Here is a 14,608-nt window from a genome sequence, read left to right on the forward strand (position 1 = left end):
GTTTTTTTTTTAAACAGCCCAAAAATTATAGAGAAACTTATGAGTGGGATAGACACAATTTTCAAGATGGAGGATCTCCGTTTGCGTTCAATTTGTACCATAGACTAATAGAGTTTCGCATGCCTGTAAAGTATAGCGATCATTTCCTTTTTTTTCAACTTGTAAATTTTGTTAATCAATTAAAGGTATCTGCTTTCGTAAAAGTGCTGCTCTAATAATTTTAATATTTTTCTTCTTCCTTTTGAATAAACAAATGGACGTTGGTATTAAAAAAAGTAAAAATGTATCAAAATCGGAAACCGTCCAAGTAACAAGCAATGCCACTTGTAATCGGTATTCGGATCTGTGTATCACATCACTATTGTGCTTTGTGTTTGTGTAATCGTACTGTTTCGTTTTTTATAGACTCTGCTTTGAGTATTGTGTAATGGTACTGTGATTGTGAGTTAAAAATCCAATTGCACTTCAATACTTCCTCAATCGTAATTGATAGTTTATAAATATTACTTTGCTGTGTTTATTTAACGTTATCAACGATGTCTTTCATGGATTTTGATCTTTAACAATACGATTTGTGTTTGTGAAAATTTGTAGGACAACAAGTGTAGTGACGCGCTATTGTAGACAGAGGGCTCAGCGAGCTAAAAATACACTGATACGAATTCTAACAGCAATTAGAAAATCTCTACTTCTTCTCTTATTTGTGATGTTCCCGCATCCCATCAGCGCGGAAGAACAGAAGTCGAATTTAATTCCGAGTGTTAATCTTCTCCATTCAAAAAGAAAAGGAATATTCATACACCCCTCTGCTATGTACAGAAGTAATGCACCGTGCTGCAAATATACAAGCACAGCATTTATAATCAGAAGTTTTAGTGGGTAAAACAAAACTCAAAATACTGAAGATGAAACTTTTGGAAAGCGGTCGCTTGGAAGCGCTTAGCCGCGCACTTTCGATCTTGAACGGCGACAGCGCCGTGCAGGGTCGTGTTGAAAGTTACAGCTGTAAGATGGCGGGAAGCGAGAAAGCCTTCTACAAGCGTTTTACTGCTGATGGAGAAACCACTCACAACCTGCAAGCACTGTCACCTCCAGAAGGTGTTACATACAGGTATATGTTCTTTGTAAACAAAGATATTTGTTTCTTCCTTCCAAAAACTACCTGCTGTAATAAATTTATAGAAACTAATGCAGTTGTTATTAGGGTGCTTTACAAGAAAAATGAGTAATGGTGGGCCATTACTTGTTATTTTCACTTCATTTGTTACACTGACACTCAGTAGTACATGTTATTAATTAGTACCAGTCAATTTTGTGTATAACTTACAATAATACTTAGGTAGTAAATAATTTGTCTGAGAGAGACAGTTTTACATAATATAGTTTGATAGAGGTTCAGATGAGCTATGTTTGCAATTCTTTTTCATTTGAGCAAGGTATATTGATGGAGTAATAATATTTTATTTGTAGTCGCAGCCTGTCAGGAGATGAGGATGGAGTTCTCTGTGATACAATATCGCGGAAGACATTATTCTATTTAATTGCAACATTGAATGCGGCATTCCCTGATTATGATTTTTCAATGGCAAAGGTAAAGTATATTTATTTTAACTCAAAGTGATGTACCATGGCTGTATTTTTAAGTTTACTGTCAATGATTTTGCCATATTTTTTATATATAAATAAGAAACATGATAAAGTTCTCTAATATCTAAAATTATTTCTTTAATGTTGCTGGTACTTGTGTAACAATAATATAATGTAAACATCAGAGCAACGAGTTCAGCGCGGAGCCATCGGTCACGTGGGCGCAAGGCGCGGTGGACGCGGCGCTATCGGCGGTGGGCGGCGCGCGTTGGCGTCAATTGCGGCCGGCGCTGTGGGCCGCCATAGACGACGAGGTGGCGCTTGCAGACTGCCGCATCTACAGCTATGGGCCTGACCTTGCTAGTGACCCCTTCGGCGAGCCCGGCTGTCTGTGGACTTTCAACTACTTCTTCTACAACAAGAAGCTCAAACGGATTGTGTTCTTTACATGCAGAGCAATGAGGTAATGCATTTTAAAGGACTTAATTTTACAACAATATTATATAAAACTAGTTGATATGTTGTGTTAAGAAATATTTTGTGTTTAAAAGTAACATATCCCATAGTTTCATGATGCATAATTTTTTAACCCATATTTTTTTTTCTCACTCAGTATTTGAACATTTAAAAAGAAATTTGATTGATAATACACATTATTAAGATGTTTACAATATGTTATTCTTTTTCTAGCCCCGTGTGTGCTGTGGACTCTGGCGTGGACTTTGCTATGGATGAAGATGAAGAATATAACTAAGTTTACAATCAAATTTTTATGTACTGCACTTATTTCTTTTTTCTTATTTCAAAATATATTTACATTTATATTACTTAGAGCAATACTTAGCAGAAAATAGTAGATAATCCATAGGTTATTGCAATTTATAATATTGTTCAATAATTAAGTAGTTATTCACAAATTTACTTATAACAATTGATTTTTTTTTTAAATAATGCAGGATATTGGGATCATGTCAATAATAATTTAGTAATGAAGTAGACGGAGTACCCTGAAGGTTTCTGGTAAAGTGGCTAGTTGAGATTGAAGTTTGTGTAATATGTTTAAATCACAAATTTTTCATGTTGGTGCTTGGTTATAGACACTATTTTACTTGAGGCGAGAAAGCCTAGGTAAGTAATAGTTTCTCTGTCTACCCCGGAAAGGTAACAGTCACTAGAGGTTAGTAGTTATTTTTCGTAAGCATGATACATTTTTCTTTTTAGCGGAAAGTATTTACCTTTCACATACAACACTTGTGATGCTCCATTTTCATTGAAATTATCATTAATGCAAAAGTGACACAATTATTTTTACATTAAGTCTAACCACACAATTTGTTTATCGGTGTAGACTCAAAATGAATGCGACATTTCTATCAATTTTTTATCAATCTTAAGGTAGAATTAAAAGGTAAGGTAAAAATATTGTTCATGAATAGATTTATGATAGTTTTAAGGAGTGATTTTTGAGTTTGTTACATATAAAAAAAAATCACTTTATTTGTGTCCAAAATATGGCAACAATAAGATTTTTAAAGTTCTATATTAATTTTGCACAATTTCTTGCGAGGCTGAACATAACGTTCCCAATAAAAATTGGTGTTAATAAATGTAATACAAAATGTTGTAAAACTTAGCCTTGAAGTACTTATTGACGAATTAAGAGAAGTCACAAGTAAGTTATTTCTACATTATAAAAATACTGCTGGAAGTCAATATAATACATCTAAATAAAAAAGACTATGACCAAAGTATAAAAATAAATCTGACGAAAGTAAAAAAAATATTGGAAATGGGTATCTCACATTTTAATACACTATTGTATAGAAAAAAAAACAATTCTGGACATCTCTAAAGTTTAAATATGTTTCAGCCATTTCTTTATTAATGCTAAATTATTTAACGTGATATATTCTTAACAAAGTTTCGATGTGATCTGTTTCGTAAATCCGCCTGTAATTTGTTGTGGCAATCTTCTAATATTAGTTAACACATGTATTTTTATTTTCTAAATATATTTTCTTTCTCTAAATGTTTTTTATTTGAATCAATACATCCCATCCTTTACTTTTAAAAGGTGGAAGAGTGGCGAGAGCGTCATATATTTTATTACTCCCCAGCTTGTAAACGAGGTGCAAACAATATTGGTTTTTCTAATATATTGGCTAGTTATAAGGCTATTCTTTTTACAATTACTTTTGTTCACACAATTAACAAAAAGGAAATCACCAAAAATACTGTAAATGTATCTGGTAAGAGAGAAAAAAATGTGTACTTTATGAAATAAATTGAACAGTGTGGGAAGCAGTAGAATCCTGATGGAATAAAAAAAAACAACATGATTTTTTAAAAAATATAATGACGAACAATCAAAATATATCTTTATCGTAATTTACAACAGTGAAAAAGGGACTCTTAAAAGAACTTACATTAAGTAAATAAACAAAATCATGTCGAAAATTATGTACATTACACGATTCTATGTACAAACTCTACATAATCTTATATTTATAGTCCACGTCGATCCACACGCGTTCATAATTGATTTGAATGTTGTAAAAATCATTAAACACATGAAATCTTTATAACAATAATAGGTAAGCGACCTGCGCCCGCCGGAAGACAATCATATTATTATTTTTTAATATTCTGAATTTATTAAAAGGTTAGCTTCATTAGGCGTCGTTTGAAAGTATTGTGATATGCAAACCAAAACATATGTACAAGTATAATTTGGTTGAAAGTCAGATTATAAAGTATGCTAGTAGCGGCCGGCTCCCGCATTGTACTTAATACTTATTGCTTTAAAAATATGGACTATGACATCTGTAATCATAAAAAAGGCACCGTTAATCATCAGAACCTACACAATGTTGTGTTAAACGTGATTATGTGAGAGACATTTAAAAATCATTCTTAGAAATTACACTAAGTTTGAAACTAAGAATATATTATCACATTTAAAAATTGATTTTTAAACTTATAATTGATACAAACAGATAAAAATTCTTACAAGTAGTATAACATTATACAAGTACATATTTCCGTGGGTTTCCATTGGCGAAACAAGCACACAACAAACATGATCAATACGACGAAAAAAGTTACATCTCTATTAATATAAGAGATGTAAATCTTTTCGTCAGTTACTTCGATATTGGTGTCATTTTTTTTATTCTTATGTACAGGTGTGTTTCGTCAGTGGAAACCTATGGTTAGATTTACAGAATTGTATATAAAGTAAAAAGTGAATTGTGATGGTCTTTTTTAATATCACTGATAATATTAATAGGACTAAATTCCTAAAGAAATTAAACAGGTCCATAGATAAGATATCAATATCTTACCATAATAATGTTTGAAAACACCACACAAAATAAAATTAATATAAAATGTAGTTATAATTCTTACTGCATTTCTATACATCGATTGGCAGGAATTCTGAGGCTATCGCCAAGTTGAATAATTGTGTTTTTCTTGCTTATTCGCTATAGATTAATTTTAGAACATAGATCTACCATTTGTTATTTTTAAATTCATCTTTTTCTGTCAAAATTAGTGATAATTTTAATAATTTTTTTCTTTATTATATAAAAAAGAATAGAAAATAGAATATGAAAAAAAAATACATATAAAACTTTCAATCACAATGTAGATATTTAATTTATTAAGTAAAAAAAAAGTATAATAAATAAAAAAAATATTTGAAAAAAGTTAAAATTGATTTTTTTAGATCTATCAAAAGTGAAACAAATGGCAGTCCTACTTTTCTTATATAATATTTTACTCTAATCATATAACCTCTACATTCGACAGCAAATGCCGAATCCGTCTTATTAAATATAATAGATATATTTTTAACTATATAAAAATAGCTCGATAAGCCATTTTATTTGTCTAATAAACAACATTTTATAAGCATTTGGTATCTTAAGTCTATATGCACATAGAATTCATTTAAATAAATATTATGCTATGTCATGATAAATGTAGAAATTCATTGCATAAAAATCGTCAAATTTCTCTCACACTTAAAGCAAACTGTACTTTATGCCATTATTCATTGGTTTCTGACACCAAAATCGTTATATAAAACATATTATTGCTAGCTTTATTTTGTCAAGTAAAATAAGAGGGATGACGATATGTTTTATACAATAATTTGGTCTCAGAAACTAACGATAAGCCATTTAACATGACAAAGTGGAGCCCTTAAGTATTTATTATTGCTTTAAGAATGCTATGATGTGCGTTATTTGTATAATTGCTGTAACTTTAGACAATTGACATACAGATATATCAATAGACGGGACGTTACAAACCAAACTGTAATCACAAAAAGAGGTACCAAAGAGGTTCCAGCTTCCATTGTCCGTTGTAGTAGGAAGTCTATGGATAGCGAGACTGGCGATTGATTGCTATTATTGTTAAATAAAAAAAGTGTTTGTAACGTCCACTCTATAAACAGTTTTATGTTACTATCTGTTTGATGTCAAAACAATCTGACAAACAGACTATTACATACATATGTTTATAATTTTATAAATATTACATTGTTCTGAATCCATCAACATTATATACATGTATGTATCTACCCACACACGCACATACATTCTAAAATCCTTACCAGTCTTTATGCCGCATATTCCTACTATATCTATTCATACTTCATTAAATTCTTCAAATAGTCACAATCACACTATCTTTTGCTGTGTGAACACAAGTAAATAGACAATATATTCATAATTATTTGGCAATCAAATATTTCAAATACTTACCGTAGGTTATTGAGACCGAAAACTCTGATATAGAACATATTGTCACTATCTTTGACAAGAGACAACATGTATCTTACGGAGATTTAGATCTCAGAAACCCACGGTTAGAAGCATACAATTTATATCTTTATTTGCATAAAATTTTAATTGAAATGACATTATTTCAAATAATCGTTTTCGTAATTTTAACTAATTCTGTATGCAAAAGAAAAGCTTTTTACTAAATTATTTTAAATAGTGAATTTTTTTAGTGGAGGTAAGTTAACTTTCGCGTTCTTTACATTATATACTGCACCATAGAGAAAAACGCACGCTCCGTTTCTAAATATCTGTTTCTATGTATTAGATTGATTGCTAAAGCGCAAACATTATTAGCAATTTGAGTCCATATTTTGTAAATCGATGTGATGTGGCGACGCAACTAAAATTGTTTAACCACGACACTTGTAATGTCAAATATTGTCTATGTTGTTTCATAGACAATAGAATGAAAGCCACAGCTAGCGTTTATCTGCGGGCGTTGCGTTGCCTGGTGCGGCGTTGGCGTTGTCGGTGTCGTTGTTGGGGGGCGGCGCGGGGTGTGCGGGGTGTGTTGGGTGTGCGGGGTGCGCGGAGTTAGCGGGGTGCGTGGGGTTTGGTGGGGGCGGGGAGCGCAGCTTGGCGCGCGGCCGCCACGCGTCCAGCAGCGCTTCCACGCGGTCTTCTGTGGGCCCCCAGCGCGCGAACCCCGCAGCGTTCTGCAGCCACACCACCACTGTGCCACCGCCCCAACGAAAGTACACCTCGTTCCTGGTACATTATTTCTACTGTATTATTTGTTAAAATTAAAGAAGTAAATCGAGCTATTTTAAGAAAGAGATTTACTGTAATTTAGGTATATTGTGAGTCTTGATGAGATCATTTTGAAAATGTGATATGTATAGTGATGATTGACTTACTTTGGAAGGACGTGTTGGAATCCATGACGATATTCATGTTCAAAAGCTGGTATAACGACCTGAAATTATTTACACCGCCTAGTTTAAAAAAACCGGTAGTTAATAAATTAGATCACAATGAGACGGCGTCGATAATGTATTTTCATTAAATTGCGACGCGCGTTTCTTATTTTACGTTTTAAAATATACATAAAATAAAACTTGTGTCGGAGGCCAAGACCCACTTTGGGTCGATGCGCCAGCGGAGTAAGTAAAATAAAACTCATCTGTGTGCGAGCGCGCACGCTTTTGTGAACGGGTACGTGCACATCTATTGCTACGTGTCTGCGGCCGTTTTTTGCTGTCATTTACCTGTTTCCGTTTGAAGTGGCTGGCTTGCAGCTTGTGCAGTGCGTGCGTATGTCTGTCGGGCCACTCGGGCAGAACCACCACGAAGCTGAGCGGCTCCGCGGACTCCTGCAGCAGGCGCTCCATGTGCCGCAGCGCCGCCTCCAGCAGCTCCTCGCAGTACGGCGGGTGCGCCACCAGCGACCCTGATACTGGACGCAGCTCCAGGAATGGACTGTACCACAAATATTGCATACTGTTACTATATGTATGATTGGTATTCCCAGCATCGGAAATAGCATTAAGTCAACTTAATTATCATTACTAATTAAAAAAAAATTACATTGATGATTCAACAAAACAATTATTTTTCTATTTAACAAGCACAATTGACTTAATCACAGTAGATAATTATAAAACCAACAAGTACTTAATACATCATGTTTAAAGGATACAGTTTAGTTTTTATACTACTGTATGAAAATATCAAGATTTACTCACCCCCTAGAGCCAAAGTATGAGTCTGTATCTGCGAATGCTGAACAGTACTGCCTGAAGTAGCAGTCAAGGGGGCTGGCGAAGCATTCAAAGGTGACTCCGAAGCACCGATGCAGGCACTCGAGCACGGGCACGGGCAGCGACATCTGCGTGAGATGCGCGTCACCGCCCGCACCAACCCACGCCGCGTAGCGCCGTAGCACGCACCACACGCGCGACAGAAACTGCTCGAACTTCTTGTCGTCAAAGCAGCTGTATCTGTACAGGCACTCCTGCAACAAACATGGTTTTGTTACATCTTCTCTCACAATTTACGTTAAACTAAAAAAATCTAAGCCACCTTTCATATACTGAAATAAATCTTTGAGCAATGTTCGATTCGATATTTTAGCAATACCAAGTTACCGTTCATTTGCCACATTCTGGCATAAAAATATTTGACCTTGTTACATTTTGAGATTAACATGATATTTCACTGAAATGAATAAGAAATAAACATCCTGGACAGTATACTTTGAATATTATATGTTATTTATTTACCAATTTCTGTAGATATGTGGCATTGATGATTTGTGTGTCGCCGAGGTAGCGCAGCAGCGCCTGGTCGCGGTCTAGGAAGTGCTCGACGAGGGGCGAGCGGGGCGCGGGGATGCCGCACTGCACCGGGTAGCACCACACCTTGCGAAGCGCCGCCTGTTGCAGTGGTGCCGTTAGCTCCTGTAATAACACACACGCACTCTTACTTCGCTCCACCCTCTCGAATATTGGAGGCTCAGTATAAGCACTCGTTATCTGCAGGTCTGAGTTCGATGCCCATCATTTGCTTTGCATACTTTTTAATTACACATGTAAATTTATCTGACGTTTTTTTAAGAAGAATTCAATAAAATTGTATTGAATAAAAATGTAGCTTAAGAATTTTAAATTGAAACAGCACACCAATAAAAATAATTTTTTTAACTTAACATTTTTGTGTATTTTTTTTTATACGCCTCTCAATTGTGTTAACATAGTGTAACATTTTAATATTTTGTATAGTACCTGAATTCCATTTTCTTTTAATAAAAAGCTATGTTTTTCTCTAATTTTTCTTGCATATTCTGCTGATAAATGATATATTTTTAGGCAAATTCCTTCCACTGATGCTTTTGCTGTTTCGGCTAAATGAGGTTGGCATTGTCTCTAGAAAAAAAAGAGAAAGTTTGTTAGTATGCAGTATTAAACTTGAACCTTGTTTTTTATTTGAATATCATAGTTCAATTAAATAATAATATGACAGTTCTCTAAATCCATTTCATTTGCTAAATTCTTCCTATGAATTATAATTTAAATTAATGCCAACTGTAAGACTACATTAAATAAAAGTTTAAATTGATTTAAGACATACTCTAAGATGTGCCAATCTGTCTTGAAAATCATCATATGTAGCACCAACAGTTCTCCGCAGCCATTGGAATGTATCCTCTGCATTCCATTTTACTACTTTACGGCTCTCCGGTGATGCATTCCGTGACTCTATCATTTTCTTTGCTGCCTCAGCATACCGAGACAATTGTTTTCGTGCATCACCCGTAAATTTCGTGTGTGTCAGCTTTATAGGTATATCATTCATTATTTCTTCATACATAGATCTTGATATTTCAGGAAAGCAATGACTAGGCAGCAGCGGATCTGAACCACCTTGATCATTTACCTTTCTCTCCATTAACCAACGATTAAATGAATCCTTTGGTGCATCTATGCTTTCTCTTGTGTGACACAGCTCTTGATAACATTGCCTCAGTTTATTTGCTAAAGTGAATCTAAATCCCTCTATTTCAGGATGGGGATGCGGACATATAGTCGGTGGACGTTCATATATTACAACATTTGTTGGTACTTCTATATCCCAAGGACCAGCTAAAACAAACTTCTTTGGTGGAGGGCCATTATCCTCAGAAGGTCGCCGTTTGCTAGCACTCGGTGTGACACTGCCAGCAGGAGGTGGGCCAGTGTGGCATATCCCTAAGGGGTCTGTAATTGGATCAAAATCTCTTTTTACTGCTGGCAATTCCCACATGGATTCTCCTGATATTTTATTCCAAAAATATGGCCTATTCTCTCGTTTAGACCAATACTTTCGCCATCCCTGTTGTATGAGGTCTGGATGCAAATCTGCAGCGAGATGCTGGGCTAACGGGACCGGCGCTCCAGGAGTTTGAGGAGTTTCTCCGCCAGCGCTTGGCGACGACTGCGCTTCAGGTGGTGGTTCACCGTGCGTAACGCCACCCTCCCACGTTGAGGAACCGGCAGACACTTTGTCACGGACATCATTCATCGTGTATTTTGTATAAATGATCAATAGTAGGTACACAGTAAAATAAAAAAATAAATAAAGCTGTAATCTAATTCAAAATTGTATCTGTAACTTTAATTCCCACTAACACTAATGAACTAATAAGTTTCCTATAAGAGCAATATCTTTGTTGATATTCATCGTATTGTTGCCGCCAAGACAGAGTGCAGGAGAAAATTCATAAATTTTACACTGACGCATGATAATAATCGGAATTAAATGTTTCAAAATGTTGAATTTATCATAGAAATTTTACTAACACGAACGATATAATAAAACTTTATTTTAAATGAACAAATTACGCGAACAACATATTTTTTGTTGGAACTCGGCGGAACGTATTACTTCCCAAGCATCGCCATCCTTGCACAGATTATAACATTAGCTTGTGTTGAAAACGTAGATTCTACCGAACCAAGTTAAAAAATTGTTTAGTTGTGTATTATAGGAAGGTTTTTCTTGCAAATAGATCTAACACTATTAAAATATTAAAGACAAAAAAAAAACAAAAGCATTTATCGTTTGTTATTGTATTATTTAAGCAATTAAAGGTTCTTTTGGGTTCATTTTTCAATTTTCTTTTGGCATTCCTCAAGTCTGTTGGATTTTAGATATGACTTTGACAAATGACAGCTGATTATTGCCCTGCTCGCTGCTGAGCAAAGAAAAACAAACAATACATTATCTGAATTTTATTACAGTATTGTTTAATATTCATATACAAATTATATTGTCGTTTTACTTTGAAATATAATGGTTGAAATTGAAATCGATTTCGAGCATAAATGTATTCCAAAACATGAATATAGAAATTGTACAATATCAGTTGTGGATGGTTGTAATTTGTCATACGATTATTTTTTTGAGAATTTTATTATGAATAATTTACCGTGCGTTATTAAAAATGTAAGCTTAGATTGGAATTGTTCCAAGAATTGGATAAAAAATGGAGGTATTAATTATGAGCATTTTACTACAGAATATGGAGACTTAGAAGCTCCTGTGGCAGACTGCTGTAAAGTTAATTATAACGCACACTGCAAGCAATACATGAAAGTTCAAGACTTCATGTCTTATTTGGAAAATAGTCAGAGAGATAAGCTCTTGTATCTTAAAGATTGGCATTTAAGAAGAATAAAACCAGATGATATGTTTTATGAAGTACCTAAAATCTTTGCATCTGACTGGCTTAATGAATATTCACAAGATAATAAGGACGATGATTTTATGTTTGTATACATTGGACCAGAAGGATCTTGGTATGTGTGTAATTTATAAATGTAGTAATTATTTGGATGTTTTTAAGTAAACTTTGTTTTTACCAATTCAATAAAGACATGTTCTAAAGCACATCACATTTTGCACATGCAAGAGTGAGTAACAGGATAGAATGGATCACACTCCAATGCAAACTATGTTCAATGGAAGGTCCCAACTAGGTTTTAATAAATAGCAAAAGCTCCTATTTAAAAAGAAAATTACCCAGAAACATAATTTTTTTTTCCAGGACTCCTCTGCATTGCGATGTTTATTCATCATACAGCTGGTCAGTAAATGTAGTAGGCAGAAAGAAATGGACTTTGTTTCCTCCAGGTGAAGAAAACAAACTTAAGGATAACTTTGGCAACTTACCACTATTATTTAATCCAAAAACATATCCGGATGTAAAGTATTTTGATGTGATTCAAGAAAAAGGTGATGCAATTTTTGTACCTACAGGTTGGCATCATCAAGTTGAAAATACTCTGGATACAATATCAATTAATCATAACTTTATTAATGCCAGTAATATAGAACTAGTTTGGGAAGAACTTAAAAGTAATTTGTTCTCTGTAGAAAAAGAAATTGAAGAATTCAGAAATACCCCTGAATTTATTACTCAATGTCAACTGATACTAAAATCTGTATTTGGTATGGATTATATAGAATTTATCAATTTAATCATACACATAGGTGATAAAAGAATCAAGCAATATCATGGTGCAAAACTATATAGTTTTAATAATTTTACTATTGGAATAAATCATTTGAAGTTTGATTTACATATTTTAATAAAATTATTATATAAAATACAACAACATCCCTTATATCAAAATGACTTCCTTATACCAAGTTTGAAAAACAATGTAGAAGATATTATTAAAACAATTAAAGTATTACTGAATTAAGTATTAAAATTATTATTTAAATCACAGTTTAGCTTTAACTATGCCCATGTTGACCAACTCATTAATTTCATTTTCTTTATAACCCAGCTCTTGAAGTATTTCGATTGCATTTTCATCACCTTTGGGCTGAGCTTTTTTACCTGAGGAATATCCTGGAGTTGCTGACAATTTTGGTGCTGGTTCTGGTACAATAAAATTGTCACTGTCTTTGTAAAATGACTCTCGTGATTTGTTGCACTCATGTGTATCCACAGCTTTCATGTCAAGGACAGGGGTTACACAAGCATCAAGTTTATCAAAAATTTTACTCCATTCCTCTTGAGTTTTTCTCAAAAACACCTCTTGAAATTTTTCCTTTCGCTCATTATTGTCATCTGGCAAATCATCCTCAGACAAATTTAACCCCTGTAATAAGTTAGAATAAAATTGAGGTTCTATTGCACCAACAGACATAAATTTATTGTCTTTTGTTCTATAAGTTGCATAGAATGGTGCCCCACCATCTAAAAGATTTGTTCCAGGTTCTCCTTGCCAAATTGGTAATTTTCTTGATTTAAACACCCATGTTCCTAAATAAGCAGCTCCCTCCGTCATACTGCAATCAACAACTTGTCCTTTGCCAGAGTTACTTCTTTCTAAGAGTGCCATAAGTATACCAAGAACACACATTAAACTACCACCAGCAAAATCAGCAACTAAATTAAGTGGTATAAATGGTGGTTCATTATTTTTTTGAAATAAGGAAAGCAGTCCTGACATAGCAACATAATTTATATCATGGCCACCTTTATTCTTATAATACCCTTTCTGTCCATAGCCAGATAATCTAGCAAATATCAACTTTGGATTGATTTGTGATAATGATTCTGGGCCCAATCCTAATTTTTCCATAACTCCAGGTCTATAAGTATCAATCAGAACATCTGAAGAAGTACACATCTTGGTGAAAACTTGAACACCTTCATTGGTCTTGAGATTTATTTTAATAGTTTTTTTCCCATTTGACATAACATCCACCATGTTGGCTATGCTATCAATCTGTTAACAGTAAATTTTTTTACTTTTTTATTTGCACATTATTCTTCTCACATTTTTAAATATTAATATTATTATTTATGAATTAAATTCAAAAGAACAGCTTGTGCTTGATTTAATTAAAGTGCAGTACAATAAAGGGAGAATGCTGTCTAACTTTTATATTTCAGAATAGAAGAAATATAACTAAAACATAAAATCAAATAATTCTGAATTGGCCTAGCTTTAAGTAGATAACGATCTTCAGGATTGTGATATCTTTAGACAGTAATAAAATTAGTTTTTTACTGACCTTTTGAATAACTGTAACTGACGCACCAAAATCAGCAAGAATAGTTCCACATAGAGGACCTGGAGCTAACCCCATCATCTCAATTACTTTTACACCTTTAAGAGCCATAGTTACCCCAAAATTCGTTGTTTTATCTAAGTGAAATTGATAAGTCTAAAGTCTACTTTGCAGATGTCATCTATACATACTGAATATAATGTTTATACATTTGATTAACATACAATAGGTATTTTTTTGTATTTTGGCTTATTATTTTGCTTGATATACATTTCATTGCTACGAATCTTGATTGAATTTTAATTAAAAAATAAACAGTTTAAAAGAATATTTACTTTTTGTAATGAACTCACATATGAAGTACAAATGTACCTTATCTATGAATACTTTACTGAATTAGAGAGTGAAGATGTTTTGTTTATTAAACTATTTACATAGGCTGTTTTCATGTAAAGTCCAGTGTGACCAACTCAAAAATGGCAAATTTGCCCATGTTCTTAGCTATTTAAATATCTTCCAAGCCAGAGTCCAGAAAATGCTGAAAATACGTCGTAATATTAATACAATTCCTATGTAGTGGATTGGATATGTTCAAAGCAATTTATCTATTCAACATCGGGATCCTTAGTTCCCTGAATCTTCCAAAATCCCTGCAA

General features: G+C 33.7%; 4 protein-coding genes across 5 annotated transcripts; 2 read left to right on the forward strand and 2 right to left on the reverse strand.

Annotated features, from left to right (window-relative positions):
- The first annotated feature begins 379 nt into the window (after nt 1-379).
- On the forward strand, nt 380-3,596 carry Maf1 (repressor of RNA polymerase III transcription Maf1). Its single transcript, XM_013313022.1, has 4 exons — nt 380-1,111; nt 1,471-1,591; nt 1,773-2,050; nt 2,278-3,596. Exons 1-4 carry the CDS (start codon nt 906-908, stop codon nt 2,339-2,341), a joined length of 669 nt encoding a protein of 222 aa, XP_013168476.1. The 5' UTR covers nt 380-905; the 3' UTR covers nt 2,342-3,596.
- A 2,944-nt stretch (nt 3,597-6,540) lies between these two features.
- Nucleotides 6,541-11,107, reverse strand: Pcif1 (Phosphorylated CTD-interacting factor 1). Its single transcript, XM_013312916.1, has 7 exons — nt 9,513-11,107; nt 9,167-9,307; nt 8,666-8,842; nt 8,129-8,397; nt 7,652-7,862; nt 7,301-7,359; nt 6,541-7,151 (listed from the first exon to the last, which is right to left on the reverse strand). The coding sequence occupies exons 1-7, from the start codon at nt 10,440-10,442 to the stop codon at nt 6,863-6,865; spliced, it is 2,076 nt and encodes a 691-aa protein (XP_013168370.1). The 5' UTR covers nt 10,443-11,107; the 3' UTR covers nt 6,541-6,862.
- Nucleotides 11,108-11,137: 30 nt separating this feature from the next.
- JMJD4 (jumonji domain containing 4) lies at nt 11,138-12,642 on the forward strand. Of its 2 annotated transcripts, XM_013312918.1 has the most exons (3): nt 11,288-11,366; nt 11,440-11,719; nt 11,968-12,642. In XM_013312918.1, exons 2-3 carry the CDS (start codon nt 11,511-11,513, stop codon nt 12,626-12,628), a joined length of 870 nt encoding a protein of 289 aa, XP_013168372.1. In that variant the 5' UTR covers nt 11,288-11,366; nt 11,440-11,510; the 3' UTR covers nt 12,629-12,642. The 2 variants fall into 2 exon arrangements, with proteins under 2 accessions (XP_013168371.1, XP_013168372.1); XM_013312917.1 differs by having other exon boundaries at nt 11,138-11,719.
- Nucleotides 12,555-14,402, reverse strand: Amacr (Alpha-methylacyl-CoA racemase). Its single transcript, XM_013312919.1, has 2 exons — nt 13,956-14,402; nt 12,555-13,666 (listed from the first exon to the last, which is right to left on the reverse strand). The coding sequence occupies exons 1-2, from the start codon at nt 14,061-14,063 to the stop codon at nt 12,650-12,652; spliced, it is 1,125 nt and encodes a 374-aa protein (XP_013168373.1). The 5' UTR covers nt 14,064-14,402; the 3' UTR covers nt 12,555-12,649.
- Nucleotides 14,403-14,608: the final 206 nt, after the last annotated feature.

This window comes from Papilio xuthus, unplaced genomic scaffold (genome assembly GCF_000836235.2).
Source record: "Papilio xuthus unplaced genomic scaffold, Pxut_1.1 DF827597.1, whole genome shotgun sequence".
Lineage (NCBI taxonomy): Eukaryota > Metazoa > Arthropoda > Insecta > Lepidoptera > Papilionidae > Papilio > Papilio xuthus.